Genomic DNA, 15,332 nt, shown 5'->3' on the forward strand with positions numbered 1-15,332 from the left:
CCCAAGTGCTGGGATTAAAGGCGTGCGCCACCACCGCCCGGCTCAGAACTCTTATTTTAAAAATGTTCTTCACTTATCACAAATTTTTTTTTATAATTTTCACGGTGTATATTCATTATACATGGTTCTGTGCTGTAAAAGGATCTCTCTATAGAAGCATGTCTTGTATTTTTAGTACACCCCTTGCTCCTACCCTCCTTTTCATACCACTCTTCCATTAGTCCCTTCTGTCTCCTTAGTTTCACTATGAGTTTTTTGCTATATATACATAGATAATTTTATGTGTCTATATGCAGCTAGAAGCTATATATTAAAACCCCCCACATATTTGTCCTTTTGAGACTGATTTAATTTGCTTAATATGATTACCTGTAGTTGTATCAGCTTCCAGTTGATACCATGACTCTGTTCTCAATTGCTCTCCACCTTATTTTTGAGAGAGGGTCTTCAGAGAAACCAGAGCTTATCTGTTGCCTAGGCTGGCTGTCTAGTAAGCCCCATGCATCCTGCTGTGTATTCTTACTCCACCTTCAGTGCTAGGATTACAGATGTGTAACTAATCCTTACTCGATCTTCAGGGCTAAGATTACAGGAGTATAACACAATGTGAGTTTAGTTATGTGGATGCAAGGATCTCAATTTAGGTCCTAATGATTGCAAAGCATTTTGCTCACTGAACCCTGCCCCCTAAAAGTTCTCAGTCTTTTTAAAAGATGTTAATCACTTGCCTTGCCCCTTTGGCAGTTGGAATATAGTTTATATACACTCAAAAGTACTAAGAGTTGGTCAAAATATGGGAACAAGTGCCTTTATTCTGCTTAGGGAAAAATCAAAAGGATTTCAAATACAGATGCTAATAGTAGAGAAAGACTAGTGTGAGTTTATGGTTACAGATAAATCACTAAAGTACTTTTGATATCTGACAGATTATCCATCATCATTTAAAGCCTGTCTTTCAAGTTGCTGCTCTCCATTGTGCTTAAGCATCACGTTACTATGTAAGTCAACTGTTAAACTTGCAAACGTCCCATTACAGTTTTAATCTATGTGAACTGAAACAATTCCATCTTCAGCCATCCATTTGTGATTCAGCTTCTTGTCATGCTAATGGTTTCTCCCATCTTCTTGTGGGTATTATATACTGGAACCCTAAGTCTCTACGCAGGTGTCTTGAATCACATTGTAGTGAATCCTACAACTTCACACTGTAGGAAATGAGGCTGGCTACTCCTGTCCTTCAGACCCATCACGCCCCTGGATAACTTGGTTTCTAATCTTGAGCCAAGATTTAAGAATGTGCTCAGAGGCCATTTGCCCCTTGGAGACAATTATTTGGAAAAGTGACTTTTTTTTTTCTGAGCAATCTGTTGATCCCTCCACCATAGTAGAGTGTCAGTGATGCCCTCTGTACACAATCTTAAGGAAGATAAACACGATTTCAACAATCATGTTGTGTGTCTTTCCTGACTTTTAGTTTTCTGATGCCAGAAATAATTATTATCAACTAGGACGCTGCTTGTTCCCATGTCTCCATGCTGTTCGGCTCTGCTCTGAGTGGCAGGACAGTGCTGTTTATCAGGCTGTTAGCTTATGATGCATCTGTGCCTGGCTTCCACCTTCTCCTGGAGGTCTTTACACTTTTCTTTAAGTCTTTCACACTCCTGCTGGATTTTCTTCTCTTCCTAAAAAGTGACAAGAAGAGAAAATGAATCATTGCACTGAGGCGATCCCTGTGTTCTATGCAGGTTCTGTAGTAGTTAGTTTTCATTATTTAATTTCTTAATATTTCCTCTAACCTCAATTTTTATCATAATTTTAACCTGTTTTTATTTATAAATTAATATTAGTGTTTAGGGGCCCTTTTAGTTCAGAAACAGTTCCATTCGTGGACTAAAGCAACTGTCTAATTCAGTTCCAAGCATCCAGGTCTGTAGCTCACAAATACCTATAACTCTAGCTCCAGGGCATCTGACTCCCTCACTGGGCTTCTAGAGATGTTACATGCATACAAGCAAATACACACACACACACACACACACACACACACACACACACACACATACATACACACACAGACATATACACAGATACACAGACACACACACACACTCACATGGTCACACACACACAGTCACACACACACAAACGTGGTCACACACACATATGCACACACACACATACATACACATACACACACAGACATGGTCACACACATGCACACACACTCACACGGTCACACACACACAGTCACACACACACAGACAAGGTCTCACACAGACACACACACACACACAGACACTTAATTTTTTTTTTTTTTTAATGAAGAGAACATAGAAGGTGCTGCAATTGTAATACCTGAATTTTGTGCTCAATGGCTCTCCGTTGCTCCTCCCTCAACTGTGCCTGTTCTCTTTCCATCTTCTCCATCAACTGTTTCATGTGCTCCTGGTGCCTCTGCTCTTTCTGTTCCATCAACTGGTCATTCTTCTTTCGCATTTCCTCCATTAGTTTGGAGGCATTCTCCGCAGCTTCAGCTTTCACACGCTCCACTGTGAAGGAAAGCAAGAAAGAAGGTATAAACGCTCTTCTACTCTTCCTCTAAGACTTCATTGCTTCTGCTGACTTCATTGTGATACCCAGGTCTGATGCCAGCCAGGAAGATGAAGATGCAGCTTTGTTGTTTTAGCTCTAGTTTAGGGTCCCAGGATTACAGGTTATTTAAACTTTTCCTGGCTTTTGAGGGTGCGGAGTCCCTTAACTTGTGCCTCACCTTCAATCTCCTTTTCCTTTTCTGTCAGACTCTGGTCTGTCTGTAGAATTGCATCTATTATATCCTCCTTTGTCTGCAAGAATTTCTTGAGAGCTTCTTCAGCCTTTGAGTACAGGGAACATAAAGTTTACAGGAAGAATGACAGCAAGTTTTGTTCCTTCCTTCCTACTGACCTTTCCTCCAGTGATATCAATCCCAGAAGCAAACACAGCCTAGGCTGGACCTCAGTAAGGGATGTTTGTTATTGGAAAACAAAGACTGTCTTTTTAGCCTGAGGGTTCTAACTTTGGAGTTAACAGTGCTGTGGTCATAGATGCATAAGTTTGCTGAAGACATAATCCCTCATGGAGAACAAAGAGATCAGAGCGAATGAGAGAGAGAAGGAAGCGTGGGGCTGGGAAAGATGATGGACAGAGAGACCTGGGATAATATTATTTGAAGACAATGTGAAGCCCAAACTGATGAATTATGTTTTGTTTAAGGGGTTGTCACTGAGTCCTTTGCCACACAAAGAGTCTAGCTGAAGCAGCAGGTGACAGTCACCCTGGTGGCTAAGGTGGTCAGTTTGAGCTCAATTGTTAAGTGAGTGTATTATCTCTGATGGGTGAGCAGGAAATATTCAGTATGAAGTCCTTCAGGTATGTCATATACAAATGGCATATGCTGTAGTTCCGTAGTAATGCTTGGGGACACTGCAGTGTGTTGGTAAGCAACTTTCCAGGACATACGTAACCTTGGTTACCTGCACCCCCTTCCCAGGTTCCTCATAGTACTTTTTCTTCAACTCTTGCATCTTCTGGTTAAAAAGACAGTAACCCCTTGGTTTACAATAAACACCCTGCTTCACGTCTTCTTCGAGTGGACCGAAAATATCCTGAAGCAGAGCTGAACAGTGATCTGAGGATGCCTCTTGATTCCTTTTACAGAATTCCCCTTGCTTTCTTTCCAATTCTGTCTTTAATAAAAAATATATATAAGGAAAAAATAATAAGAAAAAGAAAGCCAGAGTTTAGAATTATGGGGAGCATTCCGTAAAGTAAAGCAAACACAAAACACAAAACAAACACAAATGTAAAACAAAGAAAAGTATATGAGCGCTGACTATAACTAGATCTCTTCTTCTAATGCCAGCTTTTACCAACATCGTCCTTGCTCCTTGACAGTGAAGTTTAGAGCAGAGATTTACACCTTTAGATGTTAAACTACTTTGTCAGACTGGGCTAAAGATGACACAAGGAATAAACATGGCTCAATGCTAATTTGTTATTGGCTTGGATATTGAATCAATCTGCTGACACTGGGCACACAATGTGATCAGATACACTAATTAGTTCTCTGTTACTAATTCATTGATATTACTAACTTATTCATGACAGGAGAAATATTTCAAAGCTTTGAGTGTATTGCAATCCAATTTTTATTGTGATTATTAATAGCTACCTGTTACTACTTCAAAATCTAGTTGAAGTTGCCTAATCACAACACCCATTTGATTTGCTTTTCAAAATATACATTCAGGAAATTTGAGAAAAAGTTACCTCTAATTTTGTTAGGAACACTTTAGTAACATCTCTGAAGGAATTTTCCATGAATATCTTGATGGCTTCCCTCTCACAGGTCCTGTGCAGGTCCAGCAGCTCCTGGAGGGTCTCTGTGGGCAGCTGCACCCTCTGGCTCATGTGCTGGTCATAGTGGGCAATGGCCTTTTGCAGTGCTGATGAGTTCTCTATTTCTGCCAAAGCCAGGACAGCACTCTCCATGCAGGGCAGAGACCCATTGCTGATGGTGTTCACATAGGTTGTCACCAAACTCTTTAGTCCTACAGCCAGGAAACAGGTAACTATTTCAATATTTGCTACAGATGGATGAAGACAAGTCTATTCTGTGAAAGTCTAGGTATCTCAGTCATTGATGCCATAAAGTATCAGTGTCCTTAGCATCGTTTGGGAGAATGACAAATGGAAACATCCCAGCCTCTGTCTCACACTGATGGAATTAGACTTTCTTCTTAGGAAGATCCTCTCATGAGGTGTCTGCAACCCCAAAGGCTAAATATGCGGGATGGGGATTACACAGGCCTGTGTCTATAGAATGTTTTCGTTCATTTTAACATAGGCACCATGAGACTGTTCTCCACACCTCTGTCATGGCTGTCTGTGTCACCCACGCTGTTCATAGTAAGCATTTTAGTCCCATTGGGGAACAAAACATGGTCACAAATTCTCTGTCAGGTTTATTAGAATAAATAGCATTACCAAGAGAACATTCTCTGTGTGGTAACTTGACCATGACCAGCTCCATGTACACTTTATTGGACTTACTTTAAAATTTAAGAGCCATACTTGTTTAGTGACTATCTTATTGGTCTACTTAAGTCCAGTGTGACCAAGTGAGTTAAAGAGTTTTTTAACTTTCTTTTGCTTTCTTTTCCCTTTTTCCAACAAGAAAATCTAATAGACAAACTGATTATAAATGCTGGTTACACCTGCAGTTTAGCAGTGTAGTGGTGAAAGATTAACGTTTCTCCAAAGCTGAAGTAAGTCATTGCTATCTCATGATACTGTGGCCTATACAGTGAGAAGATAGTCTGTGAAAGGACTCACGTGGTCCATTGACCTTGAGGCCTCCTGAAATTGTTTTAACCATGGAAGACCTGAACACATAGGAACAGAACTCTGCTACTTGTTCCACGAAGTCAGAGTCCAGATCTCCATCCTGCAGCGATTCCAGCTGGCCAAGTTTCTTCCCGGGTGCCGGGCGCTCAAAAATGAAGCATTTCTTCGTTGGGAAGAATTTACGGATACAGAGCCGAGGCAGGTTTAATTTTTCTTCTTTTTCTTTCTGGCCAGTACCTAGATGGAGTGAAAAACAGGATTTTCAGCCAAGATGTGTGAGCTGAGTATACGTTTTAAATTCCATCATGTGAACATTTGAAATCCAGAAACGCTCAAAACTTAGGCAGGAAGATTATAAGTTGAGGCCAGCCTGGATCACATAGTGAGATTCTGAAAACACAAAACAAGAAGAGAGAATGGGAATGTGAGGGAGTTGGGCAGTGTTTTATGCTTTAAGCATTTTCCTTTTTTTTTTTGTAAAAGGTGTTATAAATGCTCTGTTAGTCTTATCAGGAAAGGTGGCTTCTAAGGATTCAACCCACTTAGAGTAAGTAGACTGTTCACACAGACAACATGCAAACCCATGAGTACAGCATCACTTAATTTCCATAGACTACTGGCAACACATCATGTCTGGGGGCCACACTGACTACCATCATGCATAGGGGCCACACTATTCCAACAGTTGGAGAATGTAATACTTCATTCTAGTTTTTTTTCCAAATATATCTTCATTCTGAAGTAGAGTAGTCAAATTAATCTCTGTAAAGAAGACTGTGAAAGACAAATAAATAAGAGAAAAAGCTTAACTCAATCCTACAAATTATACATTAAACACTAATTTCTATGTGTGGTTAGCTAGAAGAAATAAGAAATCCAGATATAAGAAAATTATAGATAGAAGAAGCTGAACTCTTAGTTTTGTTTTGTTTTGTTTGTTTTTCATCCTCATTTACCAGTTGTAAGTCTCTTACCTTGAAGAAGCTTCAGAGAATTCTCTAGGTATTCATCTGCTGAGATAGGTTGCCCATTTATTTTCAGCTCAAGAGAGAAGTCTCTCAGAGTCCACACAAAGTCTGGGAAGAAGCTCACATATTCATCTGAGTCCTCCAAATCTTGATGGTCAGGGGAGCATCTTGTTCTGATTCTGTCTGTCAACTCTGTCACATAGCTGATCAGCTAATTAAGGAAAGCCACTGAAACACCTGCAGAACCATCCAAAGCCCTAGATTCCCCATGCCACAATAATTCCACATCCTCCCAAATCTTGACCAAAAGCTTCATTTGCCTCATCCCTAACTCCAGTGTGAACAATGCCTGCTACATATATGTGAGTTACTATCACTTTATGTTGCATTAAGAAAAATCTAGAGTCTCTACTGAAAGGATGCTGCAGCTGGTCCAGGGCCTGCTGATTGATGGCACCCATGCTGTTGTAGACAAAGGTGCTGCTTAGAAGTATAGCCAGGGCAAAGATCCAGCAGTCATTCTGGTTGTCACCCTGGAAGTCAGATCACATATAGGTCAGAAGTATGTCTTGTTCTTACATCACTTTCCAAATCAGTAGTAGTTAAGTATGCATACTTCATGAGAGGGCATATTAGCCTTAAAAATTGAAACCTTTGTAACCTATGCAAGGTACAAAACCAAACAACAGAAACAGCACTAAACCTGCAGATGATGTTCAGAGCAGTTGCAGGGTGAATGTTCTCTTAGTTTGTGGATTCATTTTTGATGGTTCACATGAGGGCTGCTGAGCATTTTGCGTGTATGTATTTTAATACTGCAGACTAACATTTTGCTGATAAAATCCAATCTCGTGACAATTCTCTACTTCTTTGTTGACTAAACATGACCACATGTCATGTTAAATATGAATGAGTAGGAGGCAATGCTGATGTTCCAACTCTTATTGAAAAACTACAAGCTGTGCAGCCTGAGTTCAATTCCCAGAATGCACAAAGTGGAAAAGAGAACTGATCCCACATATTGTCATGTAACTTCCACATGTGCACTGTAGCTCATGTAACATGCCACTTGTGATGAACTCACCCACATACTTACATGTGCACATCCACGTACATGTATGTGCACCCCACACATAAAGAATAATAAAAGATTTAAAAACAGCATAGACAACAGCATAGAATATTCAGAGATTAAGGCTGAATTACAAATTGAACCCCATTCTTACTTTCTCCACATCTCCCAGGCCCTCGGTGTCAAGTAGAACTAGGGTGTGGCCTGGCTTTTTGGGATGGGGCACACACCATATCCAGATGCCCTTGGTTTGAGACTGCACAGTGGAGCCCAGGGAGAAACCTGAAAAGCAGAGGAAAGGAGGGATTAGACACTTAGCATCAGAGCTTCCAAACAGTGATAATCTAATTAGCATAATGGAAGTAGAAAGGGGTTAAATGTGCTTGGTGGTCTTGTCGAAGACCACAGTGTAGTTCTCAGCATCTACTTAGCAGATGACAACTGTAGAACTCCAATTTCAGGGAACCCTATGCTCCCGTCTAGCATCAGTGGTACCAGGCATGCACATAGTATACAGACAGAATATTCACACATGTAAATTTAAAATAAAAGAAATCTTTCTTGAAAAATCAGCACAAGCAAGTCAGGAGAATTAGCTGAAACTAAAGCCAGTGTTGATCTCACAATCACAGATAGAACAGAAATTCATTTTCTGATATGCAGAATGCAAGAGTCACAAGGCCTCCAGGTTTGCACCAAGACTCCAAAAGAAATGGGTGGCAGGATCAATCTTTCAGGTAGAGCTGCTGAGCTTGCTGTGTGTGAGGCTGTGATGGTAAAGCTGAAGTAACCATGGCGACCCCAGGTTGTTAGAGATGCCCACGGAAGAAAGCTGGAGTCAGTGAATGCACCTGAGCCTAGAGAGATCCCTGTGCCCTTTAAGGAGCAGGATCCTCCAGGCAGGGTCTGCAAGATGACAGTGTATAGAAGAAACCCATATGCCCTAGATGCTGCACATGGAGCTACAGTAACTGGGGTCTGCCCTGCTGGAGTTCAGTCTGGTATAGAGTGTCCGTCCCTTCCTATCCTCCTGAACACTGGAAATGGGGATGTTTATTCTGTGACACTGCATATCACAGGTTGCCTTGAGTCTGGGGTGAGACTTTGGACTTTTATGTACTATTAGAACTATAAGGCTATGGGAACTTTTGAAGATGGAGCCACTGCATTTAGGGTCAAGGAGCTGAATGCTCTGGATTGCATATTAAATATTCACTACAGGACCATGTATTTGATCCTTGGTCCCCAGTTACTGCCACTGTTCTGGGAAAGATGGATGTATTAGGAGGTAGGATATGCCTGGCAGTGGGAAGGCCTTGGAATGTTAATGCTAGGCTTGCTTATGGCCCTGTGCTGTCTGCTTCATGGTCAGCCATAATACAAAAAAAGCCACACACTCCTACCAGTACACATGGAGCCAGAAAGCCCTGTCTCCCTGCCATAGCAGACAGATAGCCCTCAAATTGTGAGCAGAGTAAACCCTTCTTCCTTACATTGCTTCTGTCAGGCATTTGATCAGTGGTGAGACTAACACAACCTGAAGGTGTGGACTCAGACAGGTGTCTATAGCCATCTTCAAGTCAGCGTCGTTCAGAGTCCTCTACTGTCTTGTCCACAGGTGAATGGCTAAGATGACGTTAAGGAGAACTGACCCTGGTTCTGAAAGGGAAGACTGTTTTGCTGTCCCATGCTTACCGTGACAAGGCTTGAAGGTATCATGCTAAGTGAGAAAACACACAAAGGAAATACCTATATTTTGTGTGAGTCAACATATGTGACGCTGCTAGGACAGTCAGAGTCATAGATATAGCATGTGGAATAGTGGGATGGGATGGACAAGGGGCTGGTTCTAGAGATGGATTGGGAGATACATAGATGTATTAGTTTATTTAATGCCACAGATCTGGATACTTAAAATAAATTATAAAGATGAATCTTATGTAATTTATGATAATAGAAAAGTTAACACGTACTATGGATATACTTTTAAGCATTAAAAACCCATGGTGGGGAGGGAACAGTGGTTTTTTTTTTTTTAATTTTATTTATTTTTTCTTTTTTTTCAGAGGGAGAACTGGGTAAAGAGATATCATATGACATGTAAATAAAGAAAATATCTGCCGGGCGTGGTGGCGCACGTCTTTAATCCCAGCACTTGGGAGGCAGAGGCAGGAGGATTTGGGAGTTTGAGGCCAGGCTGGTCTACAGAGTGAGTTCCAGGACAGCCAGGGCTATACAGAGAAATCCTGTCTCGAAAAACCAAAAAAAAAAAAAAAAAAAAAAAAGAAAAGAAAAGAAAATATCTACTAAAAAAATTAAAAAGAAGAAAACCCCATTGTTCCTACAGGAACATTTTATCAATGCCTTTAAGCTAATTAACATGTAAATTAAATTATCCTTATTATTCCCATTGTGCATCCTGAAAAGCAACTGTTTGTGGTTTTAGAAGAGAAACTGGGAGTCAGATGTGATGGCGCAGACATGTAAACAGCACTCAGGAGGCTGAGACAGGAAGATCACAGGTTTGGGCTCAGCCTGACTACATACTGAGCTAGATACCTGCTCGGGCTAAATAGTATGATCTTGTCTCAAAAATAAAAGCAAACAGAAAAAGCAGCAATGACAACAACACAAAGGATTACAAGGGACAACAGTGACTGGAAGATTAAACTCTTCACACTCTCATTCAGGAAGCAGGCAATGGGAGTTAGTGTACCAGGGGCACAGCACAGCTTTGTTGGAACTCCTACCTGTATTCCTGCCAGCCAGCTTATTCATCAGGTAGGATTTGCCTGTGCGGTAGAGGCCCACAATGGCCACCACCACCACTGGCTGCTGGATAGCAGAGAGGATGCTCAGGGCCTCCTGGTTGGCTCTCAGCTGCCCTTTCACATTCTCAATGAGGCAGACAGGAGCTGGCATGATGTCCTCTGAGGCCATGGGTGACAGTCTGTCCCCTGTGTATAGATGGACAGATAGGATATATTAGAAATAATCCTTTTCACTCAGAAGGTAGAGTTATGAGAAACTCTGAATCAACACCACATTGTTGTTTACATCAGAGACATAGCTGAGTGAGAACGTATATCATTCTAGAATCTTATAAAATATTTGTAAATATTTTATTTATAATGTAACAGTGACATTTTATTGCTCTCACAACAGAAATATTCTACAAGTAATTTAGCATTTTGTACTTTTCATATTAAAGATTTTATAATAGAAAATTTGAAAACAAAATATAATTTAGAGAGATTATTTTATGATACAGCTGCATATGGTTTATTAAATATTCACTTATAATTAAAATGAATAAAGACATTCAGGAGTTAATGTTGACATAGGCTTTTGTGACAATTTCTAGAGATTTAAAACATGTCGTAGGCACAAGTATAATTTTTCTTGTCATTCTAGATAAAGCACCAACAGGAAACAACATAAAGTAATTTTTGTACAATTTATGAATATATGTGACAGTGACACTTCCAGGGGCACTGTGCCATAAGAGCGGCTCCCTGAAACTTAAGCAGCTAATCAATAAATGGGTCCAAAGCCAGAGAGAGACTTCATTCCCCAATACAAACACTGGCTATTGAAGAAGGCAACTGTGAAGAAAACAGCAAGAGATCAGGGCTCTGGTCCAGACTGCTGGAGAGGAAGTGGTGCAAAGAAACTATTTCCTTCTCTTCTCCCTCTGGTGTTTGCTTTTGTTTTCCCTTTGGTAGAGAAGATAGGAGAAATGCAGAGGAAGAAGAGAGACACTAGGAGTGTGAGGATTAAGAGCTGACCGGGCAGAACAAACTCATCAAACAAGATTATGGTGAGTGAGAAGGGAGCCTGAACCCAGATTCTGGTTACTAGAAGGGAGGAACAATTGCCTGAGGGCCTGGAGTTGGGGGTCCTAGATAAGCAGACATTACCTTTAGCTTTGTCTGCAGAGGAATTTTCTAGAGAAAGCCTGTCACTACCCTGAGTCCTGCAAGGCAGGCTTAAGTAAGTAGGCAGGAGGAATGAGCCAATCTTGCCACTGAAGGAGGAAATTCACTCGGCAGCCAAACTCAGATGTGTGCTGGTAAGTCCCTGATTCTTCCTCTTACACGCTGGGATTCAGCTGTGAACTGAGGCTCCCAGAATATAGCCACAACTGTGTGGATGAACCTATCATGCCAAGCGATCAGAATTTGTGTGTTTGTGGAGAGCTGCAATGTTGTAAAGTCTGGAGCCAAGTTTTCCTGGCTATCCTTAGGTGCCTTCGTATCCATTTCTTCTATCAGAAGGCCTGGAGCAAACTCCCACATGTTGCCGTAACTGGACTGCCCCGTGATATCACTCATGACTTTTGAAAGTACCTTGATCCATGACTTTCTTTTTCCTGCTGCTACAGAAACTTCAAGAAACCTGTCAAGTTGGGACATGGTATGTGGGGTAAGCTGAGTTTGTGTTCCTGAGCCGTTGGTCACTCATACTCAGCTCTACAGCAGACCTTAGCCCTTATTCCCTGTTTGTTCTTAAATCAACACAGTGTTTCTTTACTTTGTCCTTCCCAGAGGCTGGGCTGTTCACTCTGCTGCTCATTCTGCTTTCCCTCATGATTATCAGCCTTGGGCAGCCTTCTCAGGAGGAGTAGGGCTGAGTCAGCTCAGCTCCATTACTGACCATAGTCATTTAATTGTGCCCATCAGCAGAGGCAGTGTGATCATAGAGAAAGGCGACCCTAACACAATTCTCACCCCTGGTTAAGACACACATCTGCTGTTCACTAAGTCAAAGCAAGTCCAACGGTGACCTTTGCAAACTGGCTGCCTAGTTAACACCACCCAGGTGACGGGTCCATCAGCTGCTGCGCTGCAACTAGTGCCCAGGAGCCATCTTTTCTTGTCACTGCAGCAGTTCTTTTTTGTTTGTTTGTTTGTTTTTTTTTTTGAGACAGGGTTTCTCTGTGTGGCCCTGGTTGTCCTGGAACTCACTCTGTAGACCAGGCTGGCCTTGAACTCAGAAATCTGCCTGCCTCTGCCTCTCAAGTGCTGGGATTAAAGGTGTGCGCCACCACCGCCCGGCCTGACTGCAGCAGTTCTAAAGAAAATGAATTAACCCTCAAGAATATCATCTCATTCCTGTCCAGGCTTCTGGCCCTATGCTTCCAGAGTAGGTTTCCCCAGACCTAGCAAAACCTTGGGCCCCTTCTTCATGCTCTTACTGCTCAGTGATGGGGGCGAGGTCTGCCATGTGTCTTTTATTCCCTCTTACAATCCTGTGAGACTTTCTAGATTTCTACAAGAGAGCAAATGTCGAAAAGCACTGTTATTTCCACACAGTGGTGAAGCATGCCTCTTATCCCAACATTCAGTGGTTAGGGGTCAGAGGCAGGCTCTGAGTTTAAGGCCAGACTGGTCTATAAGGCAAGTTCCAGGACAGCCAGGGCAACCAGAAAAGCATTGTCTAAAATATGTATGTACGTATATATATGTAAAGAAACAAAGAAAAGAAGGAAGGAAGAAAAGTATTGTAAATCTTTGACGTGTGTTGAAGAACTGAGAAGTTGAAAAGAATTTGACCATGAAAATGAATGAACAATGGAGCAAGGACTTCAGATAGCTATGAGAGTGGTATGTTTTGTCAGGGTTTCCCAAGCACAGCCTTCTATATGTAATGCAAATGTAATGCATTTGATGTTCAAAAATATATCTATGTCATATAGAATGCATGTAAGTTTAGGTTTGGAGCTGCTTAGAAAACCATAGATCGGGAAAATAGGTATAATCCTCTTAAAGTCTACTTTCTTAAAATAATTTAACAGGTCCTTGGACCTTAGCATGACTGACTCCACGATGGAATTGCTATTCAGGCCATAAAACACAACAGGGAGACAGTATTGCCAGCCAAACAAAAGCAAAGACCTAATAAATACATCCAAGATCAAAGCTCTGTGAAGACTTCTGAATGTACTCTCTTGCTTTCTGGCTTCTGTGTTTCTGTTTCTGGCGCAGTGTTCTTGTTGGTGACATATGACAAACCAGAAGGTGGATTTTATGCTTACAAGCTCACCCTGAGACAGGCTCAAATTACACTGGAATCCTGAACATAAAATGTACCCTGACAATAAAGACTTCCTATCAGCTTAAACCCATGTCTAAGCAATCTTCTCTGGATGGTACCAAATAGCATTTCAGGAGGTCACAAGGGTCCCTGTTCGCCAGTGAGTTGTGTTTCCCTGTATCCCTGGTTCCCTGTTCTCTTTCCCTGGATTGACCAATGTCTGCCTTTTGTGTGAGGCTCCACTTAAGGGACTAAGACCTGTAGACCCCCCTGATGAGGACCCTAATCCATTTGGCTCTTCCAGATTACCCAGAGAAACAAATAAACAGAACCCCAGGAGCCCCACTCTGGAGCTCTTCCTTGTCTTGTAGCTTTACTCTTGCTCAGGGTCCCTGATTCTGCTGGTTCTCCTAGGAAGTCAGGGAGGGGCTGAGCCTCCTACCCAGGGCACCATGCCATGAAGCTGGAAGGCACACCAGGAGGTAAAAATAGTTCCCCAGGCTCCCTGCCTACTCTAAGCTGACCCAGGTTAAAAAGGGGGAAGGAATTAACTCCTTCCTCTTTCATAATTTTTGTGTTTGTTTGTTTTTCAACCAGTGGTCTCTATATTTGGAAAATTCAAAATTCACTGCTCTCTGGGGGAATAAAGAAAAAGTGCCTGGGACTGATCAAGGGTAGAGCTGCCTGACATTGCAGCCTGGACAAATGTATTTTCCTGTATATGTAAGACTGACCAAAACTAATGGACACCCTCATATTAGGTTCTCTGTAGAGGAATTAAAGACAGCTGTCACCCAGTAGGCTTCAGATATTAGAAGAGAATTGATAAAAACTAGAATATAACAGGCAAAAGTGGGTCCCAGTTGCTGGAGGGAGCCCAACAGCTGTTGAGTAAGAGATCTGATCTGGACAGGAAAGACACTGACTCCCTCCCTGCTGCTGAGATGCAGACACAATACCCAACAACCCTGCAATCACAGAGGGGAGATGCAGTCCACATTGCCTGGCTTGGAGAGAAAGGCGCCATGGTGTCCTGCCAGGTACCCTGGATCACATCTTTCAGCCTGGGAAGAAAACTGAGAGCTCTGAGTCTCATGAGTCTGATTCCTCCAGAGAATCACCTTTGCACACTTCCTTGAACAGGATCAAGAAAGATACTCTCTATCTTCGCACTGGCACACGTGCGTCAACCCATCATTGCTTTTTCCTTTTAAATATTTTTATTAGATATTTTCTTTATTTGCATTTCAAATGATCTCTCCTTTCCCAGTTTCCCCTCTTAAAAAAAAAAAAAACACCCTGTTCCTTCCCCCCACCCCCTGCTTACAACCCACCTCCTCCTGCTTCCTGGCCCTGGCATTCCCCTACACTGGGGCATAGAACCTTCACGGGATCAAGGGCCTCTCCTCCCATTGATGACCAACTAGGCCATCCTCTGCTACATATGCTGCTAGAGATATTAGTCCCACCATGTGTACTCTTTGGTTGGTGGTTTAGTCCCTGGGAGCTCTGAGGGTACTAGTTAGTTCATATTGTTGTTCATCCTAAGGGGCTGCAAACCCTTCAACTCCTTGGGTCCTTTCACTAGCTCCTTCGTTGGGGACCCTGCGCTCACTACAATGGATGGCTGTGAGCCTCTAGGAGCCTGATACAGCTGTCTCCTGAGAGGCCCCGCCAGTGCCCATCTTTGCTTTTAAGTGGACAGATCCAGAGGGAGATTCCCATGGGCAACTTCCAAGAACCAGATTGCCCCAAGGACTAAAATAAATTCTCTGACACTATTTAGTGAGACTCGAAATGCTGCCTTACTGCCCTCAAATCTTAGGTTTTTCAGGAAACTAGATTATGAAATGCACACAAGGGATTAGCAC

At 42.1% G+C, this 15,332-nt stretch overlaps 2 protein-coding genes across 5 annotated transcripts in view; one reads left to right on the forward strand and one right to left on the reverse strand.

The window, feature by feature from the left end:
- The window catches only part of Mcph1 (microcephalin 1), a 401,136-nt gene that overhangs the window by 59,302 nt on the left and 326,502 nt on the right, over nt 1-15,332 (forward strand). The window lies entirely within an intron of this gene.
- Nucleotides 1,049-10,365, reverse strand: LOC116068987 (guanylate-binding protein 1-like). Of its 2 annotated transcripts, none has more exons than XM_031339220.1 (10): nt 10,176-10,365; nt 7,580-7,707; nt 6,777-6,886; nt 6,360-6,556; nt 5,374-5,622; nt 4,309-4,589; nt 3,513-3,725; nt 2,771-2,873; nt 2,356-2,549; nt 1,049-1,682 (listed from the first exon to the last, which is right to left on the reverse strand). In XM_031339220.1, exons 1-10 carry the CDS (start codon nt 10,363-10,365, stop codon nt 1,584-1,586), a joined length of 1,764 nt encoding a protein of 587 aa, XP_031195080.1. In that variant the 3' UTR covers nt 1,049-1,583. The 2 variants fall into 2 exon arrangements, with proteins under 2 accessions (XP_031195080.1, XP_031195081.1); XM_031339221.1 differs by having other exon boundaries at nt 2,377-2,549; nt 5,374-5,598; nt 6,342-6,556.

Source organism: Mastomys coucha, unplaced genomic scaffold, assembly GCF_008632895.1.
Source record: "Mastomys coucha isolate ucsf_1 unplaced genomic scaffold, UCSF_Mcou_1 pScaffold22, whole genome shotgun sequence".
Lineage (NCBI taxonomy): Eukaryota > Metazoa > Chordata > Mammalia > Rodentia > Muridae > Mastomys > Mastomys coucha.